Genomic DNA, 27,938 nt, shown 5'->3' with positions numbered 1-27,938 from the left:
CAGACATTTTCTTGCAGAGTTATAGTTCGTACCAGCCTGAAACATATATCGCTCAAAGAGTCATTGAGCCAAAATTCGCTCCATTTGTTACGACCAAAAAAGTGTCTCGTCGAATCTTGGTTATATCAAATGATATATACCCTTTGTAGCCATCAGGCTGAGGATATAAAATATGGATAGTCTTACTTTCCGCTTTTAATGAGATGATCTGTACCTCAAAAACATTCTTTCAAATTACGCCTAATTTGGGTTCGATTTTCAACCACCTATGTGGCAATTTTAATGCTGAAACAATGACACCACATGTCTAATCCTTTGGTGGACTTGCACATGTTAGAAATTGTAATAATGCTGCCGCTACTGCCGTTTACGATTGACATTGAAGTTGTTGTAGGTAATGGAAAATTTTGCTATCTGCTCGCTTCTGTTGATTTTTCACGTTCTAATAAAACTTGTAAATAATAAAAGAGAGTAACAATGGGTCGACAACAACTGTTGAGCATGCGCATTGGCCAGTCGACACAATTATCCAATGTCAAAAATAGAGAGGGAAAGAGTTGAGAGTTTAAATATTTGTCGGAAGCCCTTGAAATTCTAAGAAATTTCTGCGTACTTAGCAACAGAAAGAATTTCTTTTCGTTGTTGTTATTGTTGCCATGGCTCAAAATGTGTGTGCGTGTGTGAGTTTGTTCATTACTCTGTTATTTTTAGATGGGCAATTGTTCTGTAATTTTCTTCGGCTTCGCATGGGGGTGATGTGTTTACAAGCCTCCGCTTTTGCTTTTATGATTCAATTTTCACTTGATCGTGTTAAAAATTCGGCAATGGGTTTATTGGTTGGTGGCCGTAGTGGTGGTGGTCATGAATATGGCGGCGGCAGCAGCTAAATGTTGCTAAATTACATCCTTTGGTAGCAATATGCTAATGATGCGTACTGATATGCAATTCCTTGTGGGCTTTTGTCGGCACCGGACAATTGCATCTGCCTTAGACAATTGTGGCTATTTTTAACTGTTCGGCTATTTTGAACTTTTCGTGAAATGAATTGTCGGCATCCTTGGCCTTTGATTAGGTAAACCATTAATAATTGCCAACAATCGATGAAAGAGTTAGATGCGCAGGATACTTCCTAGTTATGGCGGTGCCTTTAGGGATATTTTTAAATTTACATAGCAAATTTTCTATGATATGGCCCACAATTTGTGGCCACTCGAATTCTTTGATCATTCCGTTAATGATTCATTTAGGCCGGCTTAGCTGTAAAATCTAGGAAATCACAGCATTGTCCGAAATGTTGTGGTATCTGGTGAACATTTTTTTTGCCTCAGCCGCATGGTAGGATGGGGCACATATCATTTCATATGGCCGAAACGTGAGTCACAAAAATAACATTTTTAGATCCTGTGTCTCTTTGGAAAAAAATCGATTCAATAAAAATGAAATGAGTTAGACTTCTAACATGTTGAAAAGCAGTAAGTTAGGCCGGGCCAAAAAATAAAATCCTTAAAAAATGCTGTTAAAAATTAAAAAATACCGAATATAGGCGTTATATTGGGGTCTATACGACGTCATAAGTCATTACCATATTAAAATTCGAAACGTGAAACAAAGGGAAAACAATGTAGGTAAAATCATCAAAATATTGTATATAGGGAGGTACCGTTATATCGGAGCTGTGCGAAGACCTGGACCTGCATAGACAATTTTCTGTCACAGGCTGTAACATCCATTACGAAGTTCAAATACGACATCTAAAAGAATTTTGGTAGGTATTGTACATAAAATATAGAAGGTACTAATATATGAAGCCTATACGAAGACCTGGACCTGCATAGATAATTTTCTGTAGTTCCCATTACGAACTCTAAATACGTAATTTGAAACAATTTCTGTGAATAATGACGCTAAAATCCTCAAGATACCGAATATTGGGAGGTACCGTTACATGAGGGCTATAGGAAAACGTGCACCTGCACAGACAATTTTCTGGCTTAGACTGTAGTATCCATTACGAACTTCAAATGCCAAATTTGAAACAATTCCGGTTAATAATATCGCTAAAATCGTCAAAATACCGAATATCGGGAGGTACCGTTATATGGGGGCAATATGAAAACGTGGACCTACATGGTCTATTAACTTAAAATAAGCATGTGTGCAAAATTTTAGCCTTCTATCTCAATTCGTTCGAAAGATAGCGTGATTACAACAGACAGACGGACACGGCTAAATCGACTTAGAATTTTTCGCTGATCAAGAATATATATAATTTGGTGGGTCTGACATGAGTATTTCAAGGAGTTACAAACGGAATGACAAAGTTAATATACCCTCCATAGTATGGTGGAGGGTATAAAAATTGGAATGAAAGTAACTAATGTATTGTAGGATAGATGTACCAAAGGGATTTTGGAAATTTGAATTTTAAGATTACGAAAAGTTTTCAAATAGTACTAAACTTCTAAAATGGCACCATTTGGTATTATGCGAACGGATAGAGCTTATAACTTGAAATTCGGTATTAAAATCAAGATTGGAAAGTAAATTTGATATTTCAAGGTAGTTTTGAAAATGAGTACTAAGTGTGCGAACTGTACTAATTGGTACTAAATTTGGAACAGATAAGTTAGGGGTAAACGAATGAAGCTTGAATTTTGAAAATTTATATTGGGCTCCCTGGAGGTAGGTTTGTGCCAAAAAAGTGGTTTTAAAAATTTGTCTATATTTTGCTTGAAATTTGAAAATTGGTATTAGGGTCATTGTTCGTGTGTAGACTGACCATGTGGGAGTGTTTTACGGAAATGTGTACTTTATTTGTATGAAAAGTACTAAATGATAATAAAATTTTGTAATGGGTGAAGGGATAGGGCTGGAGTCCTTAAATTTGATATTCAAGTCTATGTGGGTATCTGGAATTGAAATATGGAGGTGGTTTTGGAAATGTGTTCTATAATTGTACGATAAGTACAAGATAGTACAAAATTAGGTATTGGTTGAAGGAATAGAGCTAAAATTCTGACATTTGATATAGATGTCACTGTTGGTATCTGCGATTATGATAACGAGCTGGTTTTAGAAAATTTTCCAGTATTTTGTACCATTTAAATACGAATTTCCAAATATTTCACCTTTCTTTGTCAATTTCCAATTTTAGCTTTATCGAATACCTCAATTACAGTGCTGTACAATCTTGTACTATTCTGTAGTTTTCGTACCCTTTAAGTGCAAATTCCCAAAAAATCCGGTAATATATTACCTTTACATTACATCCAGTGTGAGAAGTATTCAAAATTATGAAGTTGTAACTTTCGTAGATGGGCCGATAACTATGTGCCACTTTGGACCTTTCAATAGTTTAAGTACGAACGTCCAAAACGCAGCTTTTCTATATATAACTCCACCTGGAGTTATGATTATTAAAACTGTTCACTCTTTATTGGGGAGGTTCCGAAGGAATAGAGCCAATATTGACCAATTCGTTTTTGACCTAAGTCTGATACAAATATGACAACGTGACAGATTTGTACTATATCTACTACTTAGTATACCTTATATGAGATATGTGCAATATTTTTAAAAATGTGGAAATATGCGAGAGGCAGCAGATTTATCATTTCGTCATCTAATCATAAATTTTGATAAATCACATATTCATCTCAGGTTTCTTGTTGGGAGAAATATTTAGATATAGCAGATTGTAAAGAATCGCTGACTTGTTTCGACAGATAAAAGTATTGGAAATTGTGACCCTTTGTGGTTGAGGTACCAGAAGGAGTTCGCTGATGTATATCATCTTCAGAACAGATCTTGTGTTAGCAATAATGTTTGTGTGTGAAATTACAAGAGGGTTGGATGCTTATTTCGCATTCTATAAGCTTTCTGTTTTTCAAAAATTTTGAACCCTGTGTGGGGGAGATACCACAAGAAATGGTCCGATCTCTACCATCTTGATAACAGATTTTGTGTTAATGGAAATATTAAGATGTACCAAGTCTAAATGTAATCGGATTTTAATTTCGCGTTTTATGAGCTTCATGATACCAAAAGGAGTAGACCGATATATTCCATCTTAACACCAGATTTTGTGTTAGTAAAAAATATTGGGATGTGTGAAATTTGAAGACAATCGGACTCTTAAATCACATTTTATAAGATGACCTACATTGTCCATTTTCGCACCTGGGAGGTACTTGATGTAGTGGACCGATATTGCCCATTTTCGCATCTGACATAGCACTGACGCAAATATTAAGATCTGCAAAGTTTGAGCAAAATAAGATTAAAAGTTCAATTTCTGAGCAGAAAATATATTTTTTGAAAATTTCGACCTTTTGTGGGGGAGGTACCAGAAGGAGTGAACCGATGTATTCCATCTTAGCACCAGACCTTGAGTTAGTAAAATATTGGGATGTGTGAAATTTTAAGACAATCAGACTCTTACATCACATTTCATGACAGTTGTAATTATTCAAAATGTCCACCCTTTGTGGGGGAGGTACCAGAAGGAGTGAACCGATATTATCCATTTTCACACCTGAATTAGCATTGACGTAAATATTATAATTTGCAAAGTTGGAGCAAATTCGGATTATCGTTTCTTTTTCTGTGCATAAAATATATTTTTTTGAAAATTTCGACCTTTTGTGGCGGAGGTACCAGAAGGAGTTGGGTTAGTAAAAATATTGGGATGTGTGAAATGTGAAATCGGACTCTTACATCACATTTTATGAGAGTTGTATTTATTCAAAATTTTTACCATTTATTTTCACACCTGACCCTGCAAATATTAGGATTTGAAAAGTTGGAGAAAAATCGAATTATCTTTTCTCTTTCTGTGCAAAAAATATATATTTTTGAAAATTTCGACCTTTTGTGGGGGAGGTACCAGAAGGAGAGGACAGTATTGCCCATCTCCGAACTCGATCTAAGTTTGACAAAAATATTACGATGTTCCCAGTTTGAACCAAATCGGATACTCCCTTCGAGAGTTATCGTGCGCACCAGCCAGCCAGCCAGACAGACGGACGGACATCACTAGATCGACTTCAAATGTTCTGAAACGGATTTGGTTCAAAGAGACCTAGGGTCTAAACCCGTTACTTAGACTAGGCACGTTTTGACCACATCAAATTGTCTATACCCTCTGTAGCCATATGGCTGAGGGTATAATGAGTACTTTTATTGAGCGCCATTCCTTGGTAATGTTTTGATAATCAAAGTTGTAACGATTTTTAATTTGGAAGGTGCAAAATGTAAATCTTTTGTCTTAACATCTTTGGAACATAGCTTGAATATCCCATTATTCAGAAGTGCATATACACTTTGCTAATTTATTTTCTCAATAACTTACAAATAATTTTATTTAGATTTTATTAGTATGTTTATACTTTCCACCATTAAATTTGTCATTCCGTTTGTAACACCTCGAAATATACATTTTAGACCCACAAAGTATATATATTCTTGATCAGCATAAAATTCTATGTCGATTAAACAATGTCCGTTCGTCTATCCGTCTGTGGGAATCACTTTAGCTTCCGAACGAAATGAATTAAGTTGATAATAATTTACTCAAATGTGTATTATGTCTGCAGGACTTTTGGTATTGAAAATGGGCCATGTAGGTCCACGCCTTCCTATAGCCCCCATATAACGCTACCCCGATATACTATATTTTGATGATTTTAGCGACATTATTTATCGGAATTATTTCAAATTTTGTATTTGAAGTTCGTAATGGATACTACATCCTATGACAGAAAATTGTCGGTGCAGGCTTATGACAAAAGTTGCGTATGCAGGTCCACGTCGTCGTATAGACCCTAATATAGGGCTACATTCGGTATTTTTAAGATTTTAACAGAATTTTTAATGGATTTTAATTTTTTGAAAATTGCCAAATTTGTACCAAATGGTGGAGGGTATTCAATGTTCTGCCCGGCCGAATTTACAATTTTTCTAATGGTTTTTATTTATTACTATTTCTTACTGGATGCATTGATTTTTAATTTTATTTCTGCAATCAATTTCGTAATCAGTTGGGAGTGCAAACAACGAAAAGCAAGGAACGTGCCTGAAGTGAAGTGTCCCACTTAAAGATTATTTTTAGCTAGAATTTATGACATTTATTATTGCGTATGATTGTTTTATTGACAACATTGTTGTAACAACGTTTTATCTTTAAAATAATATATTTACTTGTAATTGCATTTTTCATTAATAACTCGCCCAACATTTCGACCTTGAATTGTTTGTGTGCACTCACTTTAATATGATAAGATGAAATAAATTCTGTGGAAGATCCAGCTTCTGATTATTGATCATGAAAGCGGCATTATATAGAAATGATTATATTTTACTACAAACATACTTATATTTTTATGCATACTTATATTAATATGAACAAAAACAGTCCAGTCAGTTAAAGTCCAATATTTATTTTCATCCAAAGTCAAATATTTAGCGTGCCAATGCCCTGTTGACACATGACTGTGCACAAACCTATAGAAATTGAAAAAAACTCTTAAACAACGAAGCCAGTTGAACACTGGCGACAACTTTCATAGACGGGACTAGGTTAGTTCATTGCAAATCACAAAAACATTTTTATTTATTTTTTTTCCCAATTGTTATTCGCATGTCGTCATATCGCCACACTTTACTATGTTAATGTAGGTTGCACATTGATTGCTAGGTGGGTATTTTTTTAATTCTTAAAGGAAAGTAAGACCAATTAACTGCAATAACCTCTCGTGGGCTTATCTGAATTTATAAAAGCAATTTAAACATTTTTAGAAAACTAAAGTAACGGACTATATTTTTTAATGAAACTATTGTTGGTAGAGATACATTTTTGGTTACGCCTTACATTTTTTTAAATTTATGCCACACGGCATATTAATCTCTTGACAGAAATGTGAAGTTTCCTACTTTTTTACCCTCCACCATAGTGTGGTGGGTATATTTAGTTTGTCACTCAGTTTGTAACACCTCGAAATATACTTTTTAGACCCTTCAAAGTTTATGGATTCCTGGTCAGTATAAAATTCTCCGTCGATTTAGAGATCTCCGTCTAGTTTCCGAACGAAGTGAAGAAGGTTGATAAAATTTTACACAGCAATGTTTAAGATCTGCAGGGCTTTTGGTATTGAAAATGGGCTACATAAGTCCACGTTTTGCCAAAGACGCCATATAAGTGTTCCTGCTAATATTTGGTCATTTAGGTCACAATTATAGCCCGAATTTGCTGTAAATTGACATTTGTGTTTCTAGTATGCAGGGAACATCCATGCATAGAACGGTCTGTATAAATCCAAATTTTGATATAGTTCCTATATAGCTGTACATACACATATTATTTCAAAGCGAAGCAGATATTGACCATTTTCGCATCTGACCTAGCACTGATACAAATATTAGGATTTACAATGTTTGAAAAAAATCAGATGATCCTTTCTCTTTTTTGAGGTAAATATTTTTTTTATACCCTCCGCCATATGACTTCCGAGGGTATATATTATTTGATACGGCCAAAACGTGCCTCATCGAAATAACGGTTTCAGATCCTAGGTCCCAAATTCGTTTCAGAACATTTGAATTCGATCTAGAGGTGTCCATGCGTCTGTCTGTCTGGTTGGCTGGTGCACACCATAGCTCTCGAAGGGAGTATGCGATTTGGACCAAACTTGATACATCATATTATTATCAAAGTGATATCGAGTTTGGATATCGGCCCACGCCGTCTGGCACCTCCCCCCACAAAAGTTAAAATTTTTCACGTAAAATGTCTTGCTTCTTGGAAAGACTGAAGATCATCCGATTTTGCCCCAACTTTGCAAATCCTAATATTTTCATCAAAATTAGTTCGAGTTCGTAAACAATATCCCCCCCACAAAATGTCGAAGTTTTCAAAGAAAATATTTTATTGCACAGAAAGAGAAAGGATGATCCGATTTACCTCCAACTTGGCAAATCCTAATATTTCCATCAGTGTGCGAGGTCAGGTGCGAAATTGGACAATATTGGACCACTTCTTCTGGTACCTCCCCCACAAAGGGTCAACATTTCGAATAATTATAAATCTTATAAAATGTGATGTAAGAGCCTAATTGTCTTCAAATTCCACACATCCCAATATTTTTATTAACCCAAGGTCTGACGTTAAAATGAAATATATCGATCCACTCCTTCTGGTACCTCCCCCACAAAAGGTTGAAGTTTTCAAAAAAACTATATTTTCTGCAAGGAAAGAGAAACTATAATCCGATGTTGCTCCACCTTTGCAAGTAAGAATATTTGCATTAGTGCTAGGTCAGGTGCGAAAATGGAAAATATCGGCTCACTTCTTTTGGCAACTCCTCCACAAAGGGTGAAAAGTTTCAATATCCATGAAGCTCATAAAACGCGAAATTAACACCAGTTTCTATTCAGACATGGGGCATCTCAATATTATCATCAACACAAGATCTGTTATAAAGATGGTAGAGATCGGGCCATATCTTCTGGTACCTCTCCCACAAAGGGTCATTTTTTTTGAAGAACCAAAAAGTATATTATATCCGAACCACGTTCTCTTTATATTTTACACATCCAATTATTTCTACTAACTCAAGATATGCTGTGAAGATGGGGTATATCGGTCTACTTCATCTGGTACCTCCCCCACAAAGGCTTAAAATGTTGAATATCCATGAAGCTCCTAAAAAGTGAAATTAACATCCGATTCTATTCCAGACTTGGTACATCCCAATATTTCCAACCACACAAGACCTGTTATAAAGATGGTAGAGATCGGATCTTTTTTTTTACTACCTGCTCCATATAGGGTTCAAGATTTTGAAAAACGAAACGCTCAAAGAAGGCCGAAATTAGCAGCCAACTCTCTTCAAATTTCACACATAAAACATTTTTGCTAATACAAAATCTGTTGTGAAAAAAATATATATGTCTGCGAACCTCTTGTTTGAAGGAAGTTATCAATATAGTCCAACCCTGACACATCGCAATATTTATACCGTATTTATTTAGGTCCAATACGAAATGGACAACATTGGCCCATTTTTTTTTAGAACACATTCCATAGGGGGTCAACAATTTGAATTATTATAACAGAAGTCTAAACATACTCAAATAATCGAACATGGTCTGAGGGTCTGTCGGTAGAACCGATTGATTATTTTTAAGTTGTTTTTATAATCCTTTCGATGTTTATATGTTTCCTTTTCAAAGTAAATTTTATTTGAAAAGGTAATAAATATTCAGCTCAGCTCCTGGGAACCCTCGTTTCCAAACAAAATTTAACACTTCCCAATTTTTTTAGAACTTAAATTCAATATTTTCAATTGATCAATTCCCATTCCCCCTCAAGAAAAAAATCTCTAACTCTATTGGCTCTAACTATTGAAACACACACACATTTGTTTAAATTTATCAATAACTATTAAACAAATATTGTTCTAAAAAAAATACCAACCACTCTGTTTTTATTTCATTGTGGCATGACAGGTGGCTTATTTTTTTCGCACGAAGTTCCAGAACTATTTTGTTTGATTAAAAAATGCCTTATCAAAATGTGTTGCTTTAAAACAAAGATTAATTACCCCAAAAGAAAATTTGTACCGAAAAAAGATAAACTATAAAGAATAATAATAACAAAGAATGTCGATTTGTTTTAAAAAATCGTCATTCCTAATCTATTATCAATTCCACTGAATTCATTAGAAAATAATTAATTTTATTAGCACCCACAATTATGGCTTGATTACAGTTAATGTAAGAATAACGTTTTATAATTATTGTTGCTTTGTCATTTCAGTGTTTGGCCCCTATTGCCAATTATTAAAGTAATTTTAAACTTGTGTGAAGAAATAATATTTCATGTGTGGTTTTTTCTTGTTTCTTCTATTTTTAGTTAATCCATGGTGTCGGACAACTTGTGAATGCATTGAATTACATGGTGTCAACGCCACCATACATCTAGGTGAGTATGACTTTGCTTCATCAAAAGTTTACAGTTATAATAATAATGTTTGAAAAATATAAATTGTCGAACTTATCATACTAATTTTACTTGAAGCTAATATGACAAGGTAGGTCCATTTTTATCAACATTGAAGAACATTCTTATAATACTCTCAGCCATATGGATACATAGGTTATATATCATTTGATACGGCCAAAAGGAGCCTCATCGAAATAAAGGTTTAAAACCATAGGTGTCTATGAATCAAATCCGTTTCGGGACAATTGGAGTCGATCCAGGGGTGTCCGAGTATCCGATTTCGTCCAAACTTGTAACATCGTAATATATATTATATTAATATTATTATCAAACTTACATTGAGTTCTAAGATAGGCAAAATAACCCCCCCCTCTAAAAAATGACGACATTTTCAAAATAAAATATTTTGCTTCTTAGAATGGGAAACTATCATCCGATTTTGATCCAACTTTAAAAATACTAATTTTTTCATTAGGCACGATCAGGTGCGAAAACAGAAAATATACACCAAGTACTTCCTCCACAAAGGGTATACCTAGTCCACTGTAACTGGTACATCGCACAAATTTTAAAATATTTTTACATGTAATATTTATATCTGGCTTAGGTGGGATATGAAATAGATAGACCAACATTTCCCGAACCTTTAAAGGCCCAGAAGCTTGATCAATAAGTCATTATACAGGGTGAGATGAAAATACTGCAACCAACTTCAGCTTGCCATCATTTATAAGCCACTCGTCCGACAGCTTTTAAAATTAATCCAGCGACAGCTCATTATCTTGTTTACAAGCGTACAAAATAATTTTGGTGAGAATTTTCCAGAAAAAAAGTTATTCCTGATGGAATTCAAGCGTGATAGTGTGATTTCTTTATAATTGGCTGGAAAACCACAATTGGCTATCGTTAAAGCACTCCAGGATTTAAATGTGAATAAATATTTTGTGTCTCGTACCATCGAAGTCAAGGAAGTGGACGGAAGAGCAACATCAACAGAAGTGGTTCGAAAAGTAAAGAAGCGACTTCATCGAAACCCGCGTCGCAGTGACCGAAAACTGGCTCGTGAGCTGAACATATGGCAATATTCCCCTCGGAAAACCTAGAAAAATGAGCCATTAAAATTCCAAAAATACAAGAACTTACACCGCAACAGAAAGAAAATATACTCAAAAGATCTAAAGAGTTGCTTCGCTTGGCCGAAAGTGGTGAACTGCGGAATTTAGTTTTCTCCGATGGGAAAACATTCGTTGTCCAGCAGTTTGTAAACAAACAAAATGATCGTGTTTCTTGTTAAAGAGGTCAGCTGAAATTGTGCACTTTCGGTTGGCCACCAGAACTCAAGCGCCGGCCAGGGTGATGGTGTGGGCCGCCATAACAGCCGACGGTCATTCTCCGCCCCTATTAATCAACCGTTGCATCAGAATATTATCAAATAAAGAATAATTATAAATATTCTGGAGTGTGTATTAAAACCTTGGGCATGCAAACATTATGGCCGCAGACCTTGGACATTCCAACAGGACTCTGCACGCGCCATTCACGAATTGTTACAAAATGAGGTTCCTCGCTTCATTTCCAGCACACAATGGCTACAAAATCTGCGGATACCAATCCGTTGGACTATTGTGTCTGGAGTATTTTGGAAAGCAAGGTTGGCACTAAAAAATACCAAAGTATCGATCACCTCAATCAAGCGCTTCGCTGGGAATGGTCCAAAATGGCGCAGAGCAACATTCGGGCAGAGTTTGACGGTTTCATTGCCCATAATTCAAGAAGGTCATAATTCATGCCAAAGGTGATCAATTCGAACAAATCTAAACTTATTCTAAAATTTGATGCTATTTTCGACATTTTTGGCTTTCATTCAATAAAATTTAAAAAAAATGTAAAAATTATGGCATGTGACTTTGTCGCAGTTTTTTCTCAACCTGTATATCTGCGAACTCCTTCTGGGTATATTTATCTCCCCTGAGATGATTATATCGCATAAAATTGGATATAAATGTTCGATTTTCTTATAATATTATCTGTACCAATATTTTTATCGGTATAAAATGAAGACGAAAATGGAATACTTCGGTAGACTGGAAACTCACGCACATTTTAACATTTTCTAAAAATTATCACATATACCATACAAAGTAAAGGAAGTAGTCGATATGGTCCAAACCTGACACGTCGCAAAAATTTTATCCTATACGAAATGGACGATATTAGCCTATTCAGGGCCAACAATTTGAATAATTATAACACAAGTTAATATATATTTAAGTAATCGAACATAGGCTGAGGGTCTGTCGTACTTTTCGTACTCGTTTAGTAAGAATTTTCAAAAACTCAGGCTGATCCTTGTGCTAATATATTTCCTTAAGCAGTATGACCCTTTCTTCAAAGATTTGTGCCCTGTATTTTTGTATATTTAAGCAAAGTCCCCGAGATGAACCCTGGGCTAAATTTCAGTACTTTTTGAGCCCCGATATTTAAAATATATTTCAATATAGGTTGTGTTAATAAAAGTAAATTTTTAAGGTTACTTGCAAAAACATTTCAGTTTTAAGATATATAACCTGTAACCCTGGTTTCAAATAATTCAATATTGTTGAAAAACATGTAGTACATTATTGGTAGTGCATGTGTAGCAGGAGTTTCCAAAACTGTTTCCCCATACAACAATGGTAATCGTCATTTCATTATACCCTACACCACAAGGTGGTCAGGGTATTATGTCTTTGTGTATTTGTTTGTAACAGGAAAAAAGGAAACGAGATAGACTCATACTTCCTTTTGATGATCTGCATAGAATCACATTCTCTCTGTCCGTCTGTCCATGTATTTTTGTAAACAAAGTACAGTTCGTATTTATTGCCCTATCCAGATGAAATTTTGCACAAATCATTTTTTTGGCCCAAGGACGAACCCCTTTTGAAATTGGAGATAATCGGTCAAAATTTAGATATAGCTCCCATATATATCTTTGTCCGATTTGCCTTTTACTGTGCACCAAACGTGTAATATTAGCCTAAATATTATGGAATTCTGCACATACGACCAGATTAGGCCTGAAAATAAAAATGCCGAATTTTATCGAAATCGGTTCAGATATAGCTATAGCTCTCATATATATTGTTCATTCGATTTGTTATTTTTGCCCTCCTCAGCCGTGATATGCACTCTGCAACAACGATATTTTAGGGAAAATACCAAATACAGCTCAGAAATACGTTTGCTAAATTTTATCGAGATCGGTTCAAATTTGGATATAGGTCCCATATATATTTTATTCCGATTTGCCTTTTCTTGTACACAAATCGTCTAATATTTGCCCAAATGGGATGGAATTTGGCACATGCTGCACATTTGAGTCTAGAAGCTAGTGTGCTAAATTTGGTGAAGATCGATATAGCTATAGCTCCCATACATATTTTTCATCCGATTTGTTGTATTTGTTACCCACAGCCATAATATTCACTCCGTAACAACGATATTCAGGGAAATTTATCAAATAGAGCTCAGAAATATCTTGTTGCCAAATTTTATCGAGATCAGCTCAGATTTGGATATAGCTCCCATATATATCTTCATCTGATTTCAAATTAATTTTGCATCAAATGGGCAATACAAGTCCGAATTTAAAAGAAACAAATGCTTCGGCATATTTAGTCCTTTGAAGTCGACCCCGCCCGACTTTAGGCCTTCCTTTACTGGTTTTTTATTAATTTATACTGTCAATCAACCAATGAATAAAATAAGAAAATCCTATCAAACAGCGACTTTAAAATATTTAAGAGAAATAGGCTCTTAATCGCCTGATCACATGTATAAGTAGTAAAGTCTAACTCAAACCCATCTATCTGGCAACTCTAACATACCGATCTCATCTCATCCCGAATATACAATAAATGGGAAAATACAGCAAAACAGAGCATACAAAACAAACATACATATGTGTCTCTGAGAGCAAAGTCTCTCACAATGTTTCGCTGTGCATGAATCATAACACGAGACGAATTATGAATCTCCGACAAAACAAAACTCAACGAAAGTGACCTATTTCTGTGCACAATGTATCAACAAACATGCAAACATACTTAGCTATATTTTTATATGGCAATCGAATATAAGAGACGCAGACGAACGAACAAACTTTGTTTTTTTTTATTTTTAAAAATTTGCCAAAGTGAATGAACGAAAAAATAAACACAAAATATTCACTATCTCTCCCCGCGATTCCGATTAGACGGCTAGTCAACAGTGTTTCGGTGCAAACAAAAACAACAATTGTATGATATTGTCAAAACGAAAAAAAAAAACTTGTAACCAAGTCAGCGACAACAACAATACGAACTAAGTGTTTGTTGTTTTTGTTGCGATGAACCAAACCCCAAACAAATAGGCACGTACTCACAGGTGTCACACACACACACACACACCCCGCACAGTGGAGTGGAATATAAACGAAATATAAAACATCTGATTCTTCTTGGATTTATTCCGCGGAATTGTTTATATTCAGCGAAAATATACTAGGAACATGTAGCACATGAGATCAGTAAAAAACGAATAACCCCTAAAGATCAAAGTAAACAAACATTCTGCATTACCAGTATGTGAAAAATAATTGGTTATTACAAGGAAAAAATTACCAAATAATAAGTCAGGTCATACAAAATTATTGCAGGAAAAATCAAATAGATTATGAAAGTAAAGCTAAAATAGAAGCCACGCGTATCAACGTGTTTAAAGTTTATATCGCATAGTTACCTAAACAGAGGCGGGCTGGTTCCCCTCTTCCACATTCTTGGAATATTTAGAATTGAGATTCCTTGGAATATATATTTTAGGTATATTACCGATAAAAATGCAAGGGTAGAAATTTTTAACCCTCAAGCGATTTACCAGAGATTTTTAAGTTCTTTTTTTAAAAATTGGTTAAACGGGATTGTAGCAAGTTAATACATTATTTGTCAAAAAAAAGTCCATAAACGAAAGGAAGTCATATGTATTACCAACACATTTTAGGGTTAAAACCGTAATTTATGTAAATTCATGCTAAATTCTCCTACAATGACAAAAATATTTTTCATCAACTTTCACAATAAGTTATCGAAAAAATTTCTATTTTCACTGAATGTAAAGAAAATATTTCCATCAATGTTGCCAAAAAACCCGAAAATATGTCCTATTTTTATACCCTCAGCCATATGGCTACAGAGGGTATATATCATTTGATACGGCCAAAACGTGCCTAGTCGAAATAACGGTTTTAGACCCTAGGTCTCTTTGGACCAAATCCGTTTCAGAACATTTCGAGTCGATCTAGCGATGTCCGTCCGTCCGTCCGTCCGTCCGTCCGTCTGTCTGTCTGTCTGTCTGGCTGGCTGGTGCGCACGATAACTCTCGAAGGGAGTATCCAATTTGGTCCAAACTTGGTACATCGTAATATTTTTGTTAAACTTAGATCGAGTTCGGAGATGGGCAATATCGGTCCACTCCTTCTGGTACCTCCCCCACAAAAGTTCGAAATTTTCAAAAAATTTAATTTTTGCACAGAAATATAAATTATAGTCCGATTTTGCTCCAACTTTGCAAATCTTAATATTTGAGTCAGTGTGAGGTCGGGTGTGAAAATGGAAAATATCGGCCCACTCCATCAAGTACCTCCCCCACAAATGGTAAAAATTTTGAATAATTACAACTCTCATAAAATGTGATGTAAGTGTCCGATTGTCTTAAAATTTTACACATCCCAATATTTATATTAACCCAAGGTCTGGTGTTAAGATGGAATATATCGGTCCACTCCTTCTGGTACCTCCCCCACAAAAGGTCGAAATTTTCAAAAAAAAAAAAAAAAAAAAATATTTTTTTTTTGCACAGAAAGAGAAAGAATAATTCGATTATTCTGCTACTTTGCAAATCCTAATATTTGCATCATTGCTAGGTCTGGTGCGAAAATGGAGAATATCGGTCTACTCCTTCTGGTACCTCCCCCACAAAGGGTCAAAACTTTAAATAATCACAACTCTCATAAAATGTGATGTAAGAGTCTGATTGTCTTGAAATTTCACTCATCCCAATATTTATATTAACCCAAGATCTGATGTTAAGATGGAATATACCGGTCCACTCCTTCTGGTACCTCCCCCACAAAAGGTCGAAATTTGCAAAAAATATATATTTTGCACAAAAAGAGAAAGGATAATCCGATTTTGCTCTCACTTTGCAAATCCTAATATTTGCATCAGTTCTACGTTAGGTGTAAAAATGGACAATATCGGTTCACTCCTTCAAGTACCTCCCCCACAAATGGTCAAAATTTTGAATAATTACAACTCTCATAAAATGTGATGTATGAGTCCGATTGTCTTCGAATGGCGCACATCCCAATATTTATATTAACCCAAGCTCTGGTGTTAAGATGAAGTATATCGGTCCACATCTTATGGTACCTCCCCCACAAATGGTCGAAAATTTGAGATATATATTTTCTGCACAGAAAGGAAGCAATAATCTAATTTTGAAAAACATAACGCTCAAAGAAAGCTAAATAAGGATTAAACTCCTTTCAAATTTCACACATACAAATTATTTTTGCTAACACAAGATCTGTTTTGAAGATGATCCTATATATCTGCGAACAACTTCTGGTACCTCACCCACAAAGAGACACATTTTTCAATATTTTTATCTGTCATAAATTGCGAAACAACTGAGTGATTCTTTACAATTCCTATATCCATCTGCTATAATAATATTTATATCATATTTATGTAGGTCCGATACGAAATTGACAATATTGACCCATTCTTTAAAAACCCACTCCATAGAGGGTGAAGAGGGCTGAGGGTATACATCTGTCGGCAAAGCCGACCGATACTTTTTTACTTGTTTTCAATACATTTTCTTCAGTCTGTTTTTGATTTGATGCATGAATGTAAAATTGAATGACTTTTTATGTAAAAAGTGTCAAAATAAGAAATATTTTAACAAATAAAAAACCAGTAAGTTCGGCGGTTCTGACTTTGGATATTCTCCACCATGATATACTCAAAGTTAAAATGAGGAACTACTTTAACAAGTTTTTGTAAGGCAGCAAAATTGGGGAATTATGGGACACTTACCACAATGTGGAATGTTTTTTACAAGGGTCCTAACGCACCTAATCCGTAACAACCTTCAAATTCCAAATCCGAGAAATAAGGGAGTACCGTTATATGGGGGCTATAAGAAAAATTTCCCCTATACAGCCAATCTTCGAACTTGATCTAATTTCAGACACAAAACGCACCAATTCCAGCACTCTATTGCAATTCCTTTGAGAGATAACGTGATTACAACAGACAGATGAACATGGCTAAATCAGATTAGAATCCGATTTGGTCCAATCTTGGTACATCGTAATATACAGAGTGAGATAAAAAAAAACTGCAACAAAGTCAAACGCCATACTCCTTACATTTTTTTACTTTTATTGAATGAAAGCAAAAATGTCGGAAATAGCATCAAATTTTAGAATACGTTTAGATTTGTTCGAATTAGTCTCCTTTGGCACGAATTATGGCCTTCAAACGGCCAATGAAACCGTCACACGCTGCCCGAATGTTGGCCCATTCCCGGCGAAGCGCTTACTTGAGGTGATCGACACTTTGGTATTTTTAGTGCCAGCCTTGCTTTCCAAAATACTCCAGACACAATAGTCCAACGGATTGGTATCCGGAGATTTTGGTGCGCTGAAAATGAAGCGAGGAACCCCATTTTGTAACCGTTCTTGGGTGGCCATGCTGAGTGCGACGGTGCATACTCCTGTTGGAATGTTCAAGGTCCGCGGCCAAAATGTTTGCGTGTCCAAGGCTTTAATACACCCTCCAGAATATTTTCGCGATAATATTCGGCATTTATTTAATTAATACGAACGAAGAGCGATCATCGGATGTTATGGCTTCCCACACCATCACCATGGACGGCGCTTGAGTTCTGGTGGCCAAACGAAGGTGCACATTTTCAGCTGACCTCTTTAAAAGTAAAAACGATCATTTTGTTTGTTTACAAACTGCTGGACATCGAGTGTTTTCTCATCGGAGCGGAGGAAACCAAATTCTTTAGCTCTTTTGAGTCTATTTTATTATTGCACTGTTTGGAATTTCAATGGCTTTACCCTGAGCTCATTGTTCAATATTTGCCGAATGTAATATTGCGATAAGATCACGAGCCATTTTCGGCTCGGATTGCGATCGAGTCGCTTCTTTACTTTTCGAACAATTTCTGATTATGTTGCTATTTTCTTCCGTCCACTTCCTTGACGTCGGGCTACGCTAGTATCACGGTAACGAGCGATGGTACGAGACACAATAGATTTATTCACATTTAAATGCAGGAGTGCTCTAACGATGGCCACTTGTGGTTTTCCAGCAAAATATAAAGATATCACACTATAATGCTTGAATTCCATCACGAATAACTTTTTTCTGAAAAAATTCTCACCAAAAATGCTTTTGTATGCTTGTAAACAATATAATGAGCTGTCACTGGAATAATTTTAACAGTTGTCGGACGAGTGACTTAGAAATGACAGCAGTCTGAAGTTGGTTGCAGTTTTTTTATATCACTCTGGATTTTGACATGTTGACACGCTTGAGGATTGAATTTTTTTAACCAAAATAATCCACCAATTTTTATCTGCAATATTGACAAAGCCGCTATTTATAAAAAAAGACGGATTCGGATTGAGCTTTATCCAAAAGTTGCTAGAAGTGTGGAATATTGGGATCTTGCCCCCTATTTTGGTTCCTTCACGATATAAACTTTTAAATCGCCGATACACTTTTTTTTGTATTTTGTTATTTAAAATAAAGTGGAAACGCTACTAGAATGAAATATAGGTCCAAGTTTCGTAAATAACAACAAATTGAGTATTTTGATTTTAAACCTTCCGATAGAAATTATTATATAATCGAAACAGAAACTTCTATTCTTTCGTGACTCTTAGTGAAATTTGATGAAGAATTTTATTTTAGTCCTTGAGGTCATACTTTTAAAAGCATGCTTTGTAGGAAAATTTTGAATATACCCTTGACTTGAAGTCCTGTTTTTAACTCTTAAATTTAATTCTTATATATTTTTGCATTGCTGCCGATTAGCATCTATAGTAAACATATATGAAAAAAATGTGTATGCCTAAAATACCCAGTGTCCAATGAAAATTAATTCGAAAATTTCCAAAAAAAAAATTGATGAGTGTAGAATTTGCCTTCTTCTATTTAGGGTTTAAGCTTAAGCTGTAAGCTTTTCTATTTCCTGCACTACTTTAAAAATCTACTGGATTTTCCTCCATTTATTTTTTGTGCTGCATCGCGAAATTTACCTGATTTTGAAAGGCCTATCTGTCCAAAAAATCCATTTTAACAAATGTCCCTAAACTTAAAGCAACATTATCTATTATTTTCACCCTCAGTTCTCTTTAACAATATCGCTATCCCACCACAATTTTTTGTCCAAATTTATTATTGATTTGAAACACTGTCCAGCTCATTGACTGTGAGTCATCTCGAACACAAAATTGTTTTTGTTTTCTTTTTTAATTTTGTTTACACCACTGTACCCAACATGCCTGCCTACAAAACACACGCACATAATCATCCCCATCCACCATCAGGCCACCCGGTTCAAAATGCAAAACTGATAACATATCATTTCGTAGGTCCCCACCATTCATACATTTGTTATGATTTCGATAAAAATATAAACGAAAATGAAACGCTGCGTAAGTAGGTAAGTATTTTGCAAGCTCATCGGAACTCCAAACTAACAACAAGGAGGGCGGGCTACGTCATAATTTCGAGAAGCTTCTATCTTCAGTTGTGGTTCCATAGAGATTGTCGCTTTGAGATATAGAACTAACAACTTGCGTCGAAATAAAACACAACACACAACTTTGTTGTTATATTTTTTTTATTTTTTTTTTTTTTTCGTAAAAAAACTTGCTTTGTTTTTAGTTGTTTTTTTTGTGTTTTAAAATCTAAATTAGTTAATTAATCAGTAAATAGTAAAAAATGTGTGTGTATGTATGTGTTTAAGTTCCTATAACTAACTAAATTTCAACAAGTTTTAAGTAAATACCACCCTCTTGCGTTAGGAGAGCGTAACGCTTATCAAACTTGATGCTACTGACAGTCTTATCACAGCATTCAACGCGATGATGCTTCAAAAAATGTATCAGACCCAATTTCACCTGCAGCAGCGCAAATGGCTGGGCAATACACTGATGGGGTCCAGCGCCGAATGGCAGATATGTCATGGGTTTGTGTGATTTCTTTTGTTCCGGCGAAAAGCGTTCCGGATCAAAGAGGTCTGGTTCGGGCCAATACTGAAAATAAAATAAGAGCATAAAAAAATAATAAATTTAATATTAGTAAATTTTGTTAAGAAAATATTGAAAATTATATATTTTGTAAAGGGAAAACGTGACTTTCGTTATAATTAATAATAATAAATAATAAAATTAAAAAATACATCAAAAATTATTACCAATTTTGAATTGGTTAATTACCTTACCAATCCCCATATAGGAGCGAAATATGTACCGGCATCATCCAAAGTGGCTACGGAAAATCCATATGTTTTGGAATCCATCTTGTTAAAATGTTGGTCATCAAATAACAGCATCACCCTGCAAATGTTTTTTCTGGCCCTTGTAGAAAACGATCCTGAAATGCGGTAGTAGGCTCCAAAGACCCGGTTGTTAACAAGTATTCATAGGAAAAAAATTCAGCCGAACGAGTTCCAATTTTTTTTCGCGAAAAATACAATTCTCTTTTCATCAAGTCGATATGGTCCTTGATATTTTCAACAAGATTCATAATTGTTGAAAAAATTTGGTCCTTTTTAAATTGTGTTTTACATTAGACCAACGTATCCCTAGTTCTGATGTTACTACAAATATTGCAATGTTGGAAGAAAACACTTGCTCTATTGGGATCTAGTGAGCTTGAAGCAAATCGGCCAATTTGGACACTCTCTTATACCCTCAGACATATGATACTAAGTCTCATTGGACCAAATCTATTTCAGAACATTTGGAGTCGATCTATCGATGTCCGTCCGTCCATCTAGTAGACTAGTGCGTACGATAACTTGTTATATTATTGTCACACTTAGATCGAGTTCGCATATGCGCAATATCGGTCCACTCCTTCAGGTACCACCCACACAAAAGGTCGACATTTTCCAAGAAAATAGTTTGTTTCTTGAAAAGAGAAAGAATCATCCGACTTTGCAAATTCAAATATTTTCACCTGGCGCAGAACTGGACAATATCGAACCCCTCCATCAAGTACCTCCCCGAAAAGTGTCAACATTTTGAATAATTATGACTCTCATATGTGAAATAAGGGTCCAATTGTCTTCAAAATCTAATATTTTTACCAGCACAAGACATGTTGTGATGATGGAATATATCGGCCCACTCTTTCTGGAAGACTTCTTTTCTGGTACATCTCCCACCCAATTTTGTTCAAATTTTGTAAATCCTAATATTTGCATCTGTGCTGGGTTAGAGGCAAAAATAGGCACAAAGGTCAATTTTTTTAATAATAATAACTCATATAAAATGTGAAAATAAGAGTCGAATTTTGAACCTATTCCAAATTTGGACCCTTTGTGGGGATATTGTCCCTTTTCGCACCTGACCTTCCACTAACAAAAATATTGGGATTTTTCAAGTTTTTATAAAATTGAATTAGGTAAATTGTTTTCATGGAAAATTCTGACCTTTTGTGGGAGAGGTAGCAGAAGGAGTGGACCGCTGTTGCTCATCCTCGAACTCGGTCTTAGTTTGATAATATTACGATGCACAAGCTCAAAATGACCTGACCTGACCAAAGAGACATTGGGTCTATAACCGTTATTTTCACTTTCGCTGTTTCTGAAAGGCATTTTTATACCGCTTCAAAGTTTAATAAATTATGTAAAATTTTCCTTTTTTGGAAAAAATAACAGGAAAATATTTACCTTTTACACAAACAACTCCTCAACATCTTTCAGTTTGAAATTATTCCAGGAGGATATAAGTAAAAACCTTTTCTTGTCCAAAACTTTTTCAACGTCTTCCAATGTAAACGTCAGATCCTATTTTAGGATTTAAACTTTATCCATTTATAATTTAGTACTTTTTGAGCAACTGTAGTGCGTACCACCTCCAAATCTCAACCTCACATACCAACAGCTATCAAAATATCAAATTTCAGCTCTATCCCTTAAACAATACAAAATTTACACCAAAAGTTATAGTACATATTTCTAAAACAATTTCAGATACCAACATAGCACACATTTTCGAAATCACCTCCTTATCTGAACCTTAGATACCAACAGAGACCTAAAAACATAAAATCCAAGCCCTATACCTTCACCCAATACCCAATTTAGTAACACTTAGTACTTTTCAAACAATTATAGCAAATATTTCCAAAACAACTCAAGATCTTTACCACGGACAGAAATGCTAACAGAGACCTCAATATCAAATTTCGGGATTCCAGATCTATCCCTTCGGCCAATACCAAATTTAGTATCGTTTAGTACTTTTCGTACAAATATAGAACGCATTTCGAAACCATAACCAAATTTCAAACACAGACATCATCAGTAATCAAAATATCAAATTTCAGCTCTATCCCTTAAACAATACAAAATTTACACCAAAAGTTATAGTACATCTTTCTAAAACAATTTCAGATACCAACATAGCACACATTTTCGAAATCACCTCCATATCTGAACCTCAGATACCAACAGAGACCTAAAAACATAAAATCCAAGCCCTATACCGTCACCCAATACCCAATTTAGTAACACTTAGTACTTTTCAAACAATTATAGCAAATATTTCCAAAACTACTCAAGATCTTTACCACGGACAGAAATGCTAACAGAGACCTCAATATCAAATTTCGGGATTCCAGATCTATCCCTTCGGCCAATACCAAATTTAGTATCGTTTAGTACTTTTCGTACAAATATAGAACGCATTTCGAAACCATAACCAAATTTCAAACACAGACATCATCAGTAATCAAAATATCAAATTTCAGAACTGTATCTATTACTATTCAGTACTTTTCGTACAATTACTGCAGACATTTCCGAAACCATCTCCATATGTCCAGACTACACAAAAAAGCGACCCTAATACCAAATGCTAGATTTTAAGCACTATCTGTTCAACCAGTACCAAATTGTAGCAAATACATCACTACACTATTAAGTACACAGTAGAAGGAATTCCCGAAAGATCCTACATAACTCAATCCTTTATCCAACAGTTATCTTGATTTCACATTTCAGTATTATAGCCGTATCAGTTGGCACAAATCCAAAATGTACCAAAACGTCCTACATACCCCAATCCTACACTCAAAATTTCGAAACCTACCTCCATACCTCAATCATTGAATCCCATATTTCCAAATGTCAGAATCCGAGCTCTATCGGTTGCCCATAATTTCAGTTTGTACCGAATTAAGTATCATTTAGTAGACATAAATATGAATTTCCGAAGCTTCCTACATATCCCATTACTATACTCCCAGAATAGTCCCAATTCAAAATTTCACGATTCCACCCTATCGGTTCGCCCAATGCAAATTGTACTGAATTTAGTATCATGTAGTACGCATAAGTAAAAACAGGATTCCAACTCTATCGGTTTTCTCAAAACTAAATTGTACCAAATTTAGTAGTTTTCTGTAAACATAATGTAATGATAACTAGTTTAATATCCCCATCTTACACTCCGCCACTAATGTAAATTTCAAATTGAAGGCATCCAGTTCCATCCGTTTCTCTAAATTCGAATGGTACCAAACTTAGTACCGTTTAGTACTTTTCGTGTACATAAGTACAAATTTCGAAAACTTCCTCCATATTCCATTCCAGCACTCCGCCAGTAATGTTTATTTCAAATTTCAGGCTTCCAGCTCCATTCGTTCCTTCGAATTCGAATGGTACCAAATTAAGTACCGCTTAGTACTTTTCGTATACATGAGTACACACTTTCAAATCTACCCCCTTACTTCGATTTCCAGTTTTTATCTCTAACCGTTCACATAATAATAAATGATACCGTTTTAGAAGTTTGGAGCTATTTTAGAACTTTTCGTAACCTTAAAGTTCGGATTTCCAAAAACCCTTTTGCACACCTATCCTGCACTTCATCAGTGACTATCATTGCAAATTTCGTTTGTCCAATAAAAAGTATTCAATTCTCGTATTCTTTCCGAGTTTCCAAAACCTCAGACTACGCACACAGTCTAACCCTCGTGCAAAGTTTCAAGATTTTAGCTTCAGCCTTTCCTCGGTGCATTAATTCTAGATTAGTCAAATAGTTATTTCAATACTTGTTTTTAAACATACAAAGAAAGAAAAGTGTGTCGACATGTTCTAACACCCTCCTCCATTGGGATTTTGAATATAAATTGACCTGAACGATAAAACTGGTATTAAATATTCTATTAGAAAAGGTGAGTTAAGTGAGTCAATCTGTTTAAAATATCAAACTATACAATAGCGCAATAGAATAATGAAAATGTTAACTGCCCATGATTAACATTTCGAGTATGAAAGTTGTTTGGGAAAACATTTTGAAATGGGACCAAAAAGTGGACCTAACCACAAAACCCAATTAGAAAAAAAAATTAAAACACATCAAAAAAAAAAAACCTAGAAGAAAACGAAAACCTGAAATAACTAGAAATAAGAATAATTCAAAATTAGTTTTGAAATTCACGTTTCCCGAATATTTGAATTGAATATTATGCGAAACTAACTGACTGACTCAGCAGCAGCTTTCAAACAAAACCTTATCCGCCGTCAACTTACCTGAGGATCATAATGTAAAGCTAAATTAGATATGTACACAGGCATGCCTCGTCTGGCCATGCATTCAGCATTCGGACGGAATGATACAAATCGTTTGCGATTCAATGGCGTGCATTCTCTTTCCAAAAATGGCACAATCGGGTACTTGCGTAGCGTCTCATCCACCACCATAGCCAAATAGGTCATACGTTCAACATGTTCATAGTCCAGGGCGTTACCGTGCAAATCGGCGAGGGTCGTGGTTATTTCTAAATGCAGGCGTTCCTGTATTTTGGGCTGCCGGGCCAATTCGTAGAGAGCAAATGCCAGGGTGGCCGATGACGTTTGTATTCCAGCCAGCTGGAAGACAGCCGCCTGGGCGACCAAATACTCCTGTTGATGGGCAAAGTGCGATTTGTCCGGATTCAGTTCGGCCTCTTTCTTGAACGTCAACAGTGTTTCGATGAGATCATTGCGCAAGATGCCGTCACGTTCACGGTCCTCCAGGATGCCAATAACTAAACGCCGTATAAATTCGGTATGTTCAGAGGTAAAGAGTTGGGGTCGTAGAAATCTAACTAACTTGGGTATGATAAAGATAAGGCATAGGTCGACGGCTCGCCGATAGGTAATGGAAAACATCTCGCGACTATGACCACCCAGCTGGGAGCGCATGGTATTGCGCAGTGAATAGCTTTTCAGGCCGAATGCAATGCTGGCAATCATATCAGTGTTGTAGAGGTCGCACACGTCCTTGATCTGTACTATGGGTCCATCGCTGTTGTTTTGCTTCATATCTTTGGTAAGTTTAGCCAAATACGTCTCTAAGTCATAGCCAATCTGTTGTTGTTGGATGGAATATGGATGCCGGAGGAATGCATGACATGATAGGGGAAGATAAGAATTGGAAGAATAAAAAAATTGTGGATTTTCGTCAACCTAGTTGGTGTGTGTGTGTGTTCATTGGAACGAGAACAAAAGAGGGATGAAAAAAAGTGCAAAACAAAACACAAAACAATAACAGAGAGCCATGCATTACGAGAGATGAAAAGATCAAGAGAATGTGAAAAAGATAAAGAGCGAGAGAGAGAGACCACTCAAGATCTTTATGATGCCAACAGAGATGCCATATTTTGTTTTTGCATTACGCTTTTGCCTCTTTTTTTGTTTACCTCTTCCATTAGGGAAAACATTTGCCTCAGCTTTCCCGTCGAAAATACCGGAGACATTTTTGTCCTTATGTCACGCCATTCAGGGTTGCGGGCAAAGAATAAATTCAAAGCTCCCATTTTATCCTGATGCCGATCACATTTCGAAAAACGATGGGAAAAATTCACAAAATCCTCTACCAACACCTGTCGTATCGCCTGCAGATCACGCAACAACAATGCCGGCTGATGGAACAGATAAATGCCAACTAAGGGCTCACGTGCAAAACGCTCATTGAAATAGAAGTCGCGCAACTGCAGCGCAAAGGAGTTTTGCATTTTGATGACATCTTTCAGATTGCCCAGCAGGTGGTGGGGCCGCACGAATTTCACTCGTCTGCGCTGCCAGTAGACATAAGTACGCCGCGACCAAATGAACACCGCCGTCAATATGGTAATAACAATCAAGAGAATTGTAGTGGCATCTACCATGGCCACCGCCAAACGAGGAGGAAAATGTGATCACAAACAAACAAGAACAGCAACAACAACAGCTTTCGAATCACAACAACTCAAAGAGACAGACATAAAATTGGAGGGTAAAAACAAAGAAAGCACAATAGCTTTTCCTCTTTTTTTCTTTCTTTCTTTTCTTGTTGTTGTTGGTCAGACACTTGTTTTTCACTGATTTTCAATTCAAAATTTTCTTCTTAATTCACAATCAATTTTGCAGAATTTTTCTCCAATTTTGTTGTCGTCAGATGCTTTACGTTTTTTTTTTGAAACACAGCACACGAAACGTATAATGGGAAGAGGATAAGAAATGTTTGGGGGAAAGGCAAAAAAATAAAACAAATAGGCACGGCACGGCGCGGCGCGTCTTCGTCAACGAAACAACTGACCAAAATATTTTTTAATTATTTTTAATAAATAATAAGAACGTCTGGTTCTGAACCGAGAACCACGCAGACTGTCAATTCTCTTTTGAAATTTGACAAACAATTGCTGCTGTTGCGGCTGTAGATCGCTTACGTACGACCGACATGCTCACACTCAACGTACGTACACGTCACAACAACATCGGTCGCCGTCTTCGTCAACAGCTTTTTTGTATTTTAGTAGTAAAAAGCCAAGCATCGTTGTGGGGGCAGAGCTCAACAACAACAACAACAACAACAACAACACGGGCAAATAAATACCTACCACCACACAAACGACCACAGAAACCGCAAAACTAAAATCTCAAATAATAATATCACCAGCGGTAGCAACAACAACAACACCGCCACTATCGCCAACAATAACACGCCGGCAACATACCCAGCTCTCAACCGAAACTTTATCAATTGAAAGTTAGTTCGCACACTGCCGCCACAAGTATAAACAATTTTGTAGATACGTACTCTCTTCTCTTTGCTCTCCAGTGCTCACTCTCACTTATTGCGAACCAGAGGAAAACCGGTCGTCTTGTTGTTGTGAGAACTTTAATATAGTTTGCTTTGCTTTGTTGTCTTTATGGATCGAAAACAATTACTGGGCTGCCTTTGTTTGATAACGAACGAAGAAAGCATGCTAGGGAGACTTAGAATAGGGAAGTGGGATCACTTTCGCAGAAGAGAATATCAACAAAAATATGTAAAAAAACAGCTAAGTCCGGCCGGGCCAAACTTTTAATTCCCTCCACCATTTGGAAGGAACTTGAAATTTTTCAGCAAACTCTGAAAAATACCATGTAAATGATGATCTTTATACGGAGGCTATGCGAAGACGTTTTTTGCCAAAAGCTGTTGAAACAAATCCGGCAAATAATGTCGTCAAAATCATCAAAATACCGAATAAAAGGAGATAACGTTATATGTGGGCTATCCGAAGACGTGGAGATGTATAGACATTTTTTTGCATAGGCTTCAGTACCGTTATATGGGGGCTATAAACTT

The 27,938-nt window shown here is 35.8% G+C and overlaps 1 protein-coding gene and 1 long non-coding RNA gene across 4 annotated transcripts in view; one reads left to right on the top strand and one right to left on the bottom strand.

Moving 5' to 3' along the window:
* The window catches only part of LOC131802189 (uncharacterized), a 335,178-nt gene that overhangs the window by 157,762 nt on the left and 149,478 nt on the right, over positions 1-27,938 (top strand). For all 3 annotated transcript variants that reach the window (XR_009342079.1, XR_009342078.1, XR_009342077.1), the window contains exon 3: positions 9,911-9,979. This is a non-coding gene — a long non-coding RNA (uncharacterized LOC131802189). The remainder of the gene's footprint in view (positions 1-9,910; positions 9,980-27,938) is intronic.
* On the bottom strand, positions 19,996-27,044 carry LOC101896204 (probable cytochrome P450 6v1). Its single transcript, XM_005176346.4, has 3 exons — positions 26,026-27,044; positions 24,875-25,693; positions 19,996-20,363 (listed from the first exon to the last, which is right to left on the bottom strand). The coding sequence occupies exons 1-3, from the start codon at positions 26,491-26,493 to the stop codon at positions 20,088-20,090; spliced, it is 1,563 nt and encodes a 520-aa protein (XP_005176403.1). The 5' UTR covers positions 26,494-27,044; the 3' UTR covers positions 19,996-20,087.

This window comes from Musca domestica, unplaced genomic scaffold (assembly GCF_030504385.1).
Source record: "Musca domestica strain aabys unplaced genomic scaffold, Musca_domestica.polishedcontigs.V.1.1 2, whole genome shotgun sequence".
Classification (NCBI taxonomy): domain Eukaryota; kingdom Metazoa; phylum Arthropoda; class Insecta; order Diptera; family Muscidae; genus Musca; species Musca domestica.
The sequence above is the reverse complement of the archived record's forward strand: the minus strand, read 5'-3'. Positions and strand labels throughout refer to the sequence as shown.

Coding starts and splice junctions, on each gene's coding strand:
- LOC101896204 (XM_005176346.4), bottom strand. CDS start 26,493: ATGGTAGATGCCACTACAATTCTCTTGATTGTTATTACCATATTGACG. Junction 25,694..26,025: donor TGTTTTCCCTAATGGAAGAG/GTAAACAAAAAA, acceptor CAACAACAACAG/ATTGGCTATGACTTAGAGAC. Junction 20,364..24,874: donor CTTTACATTATGATCCTCAG/GTAAGTTGACGG, acceptor TTTTATTTTCAG/TATTGGCCCGAACCAGACCT.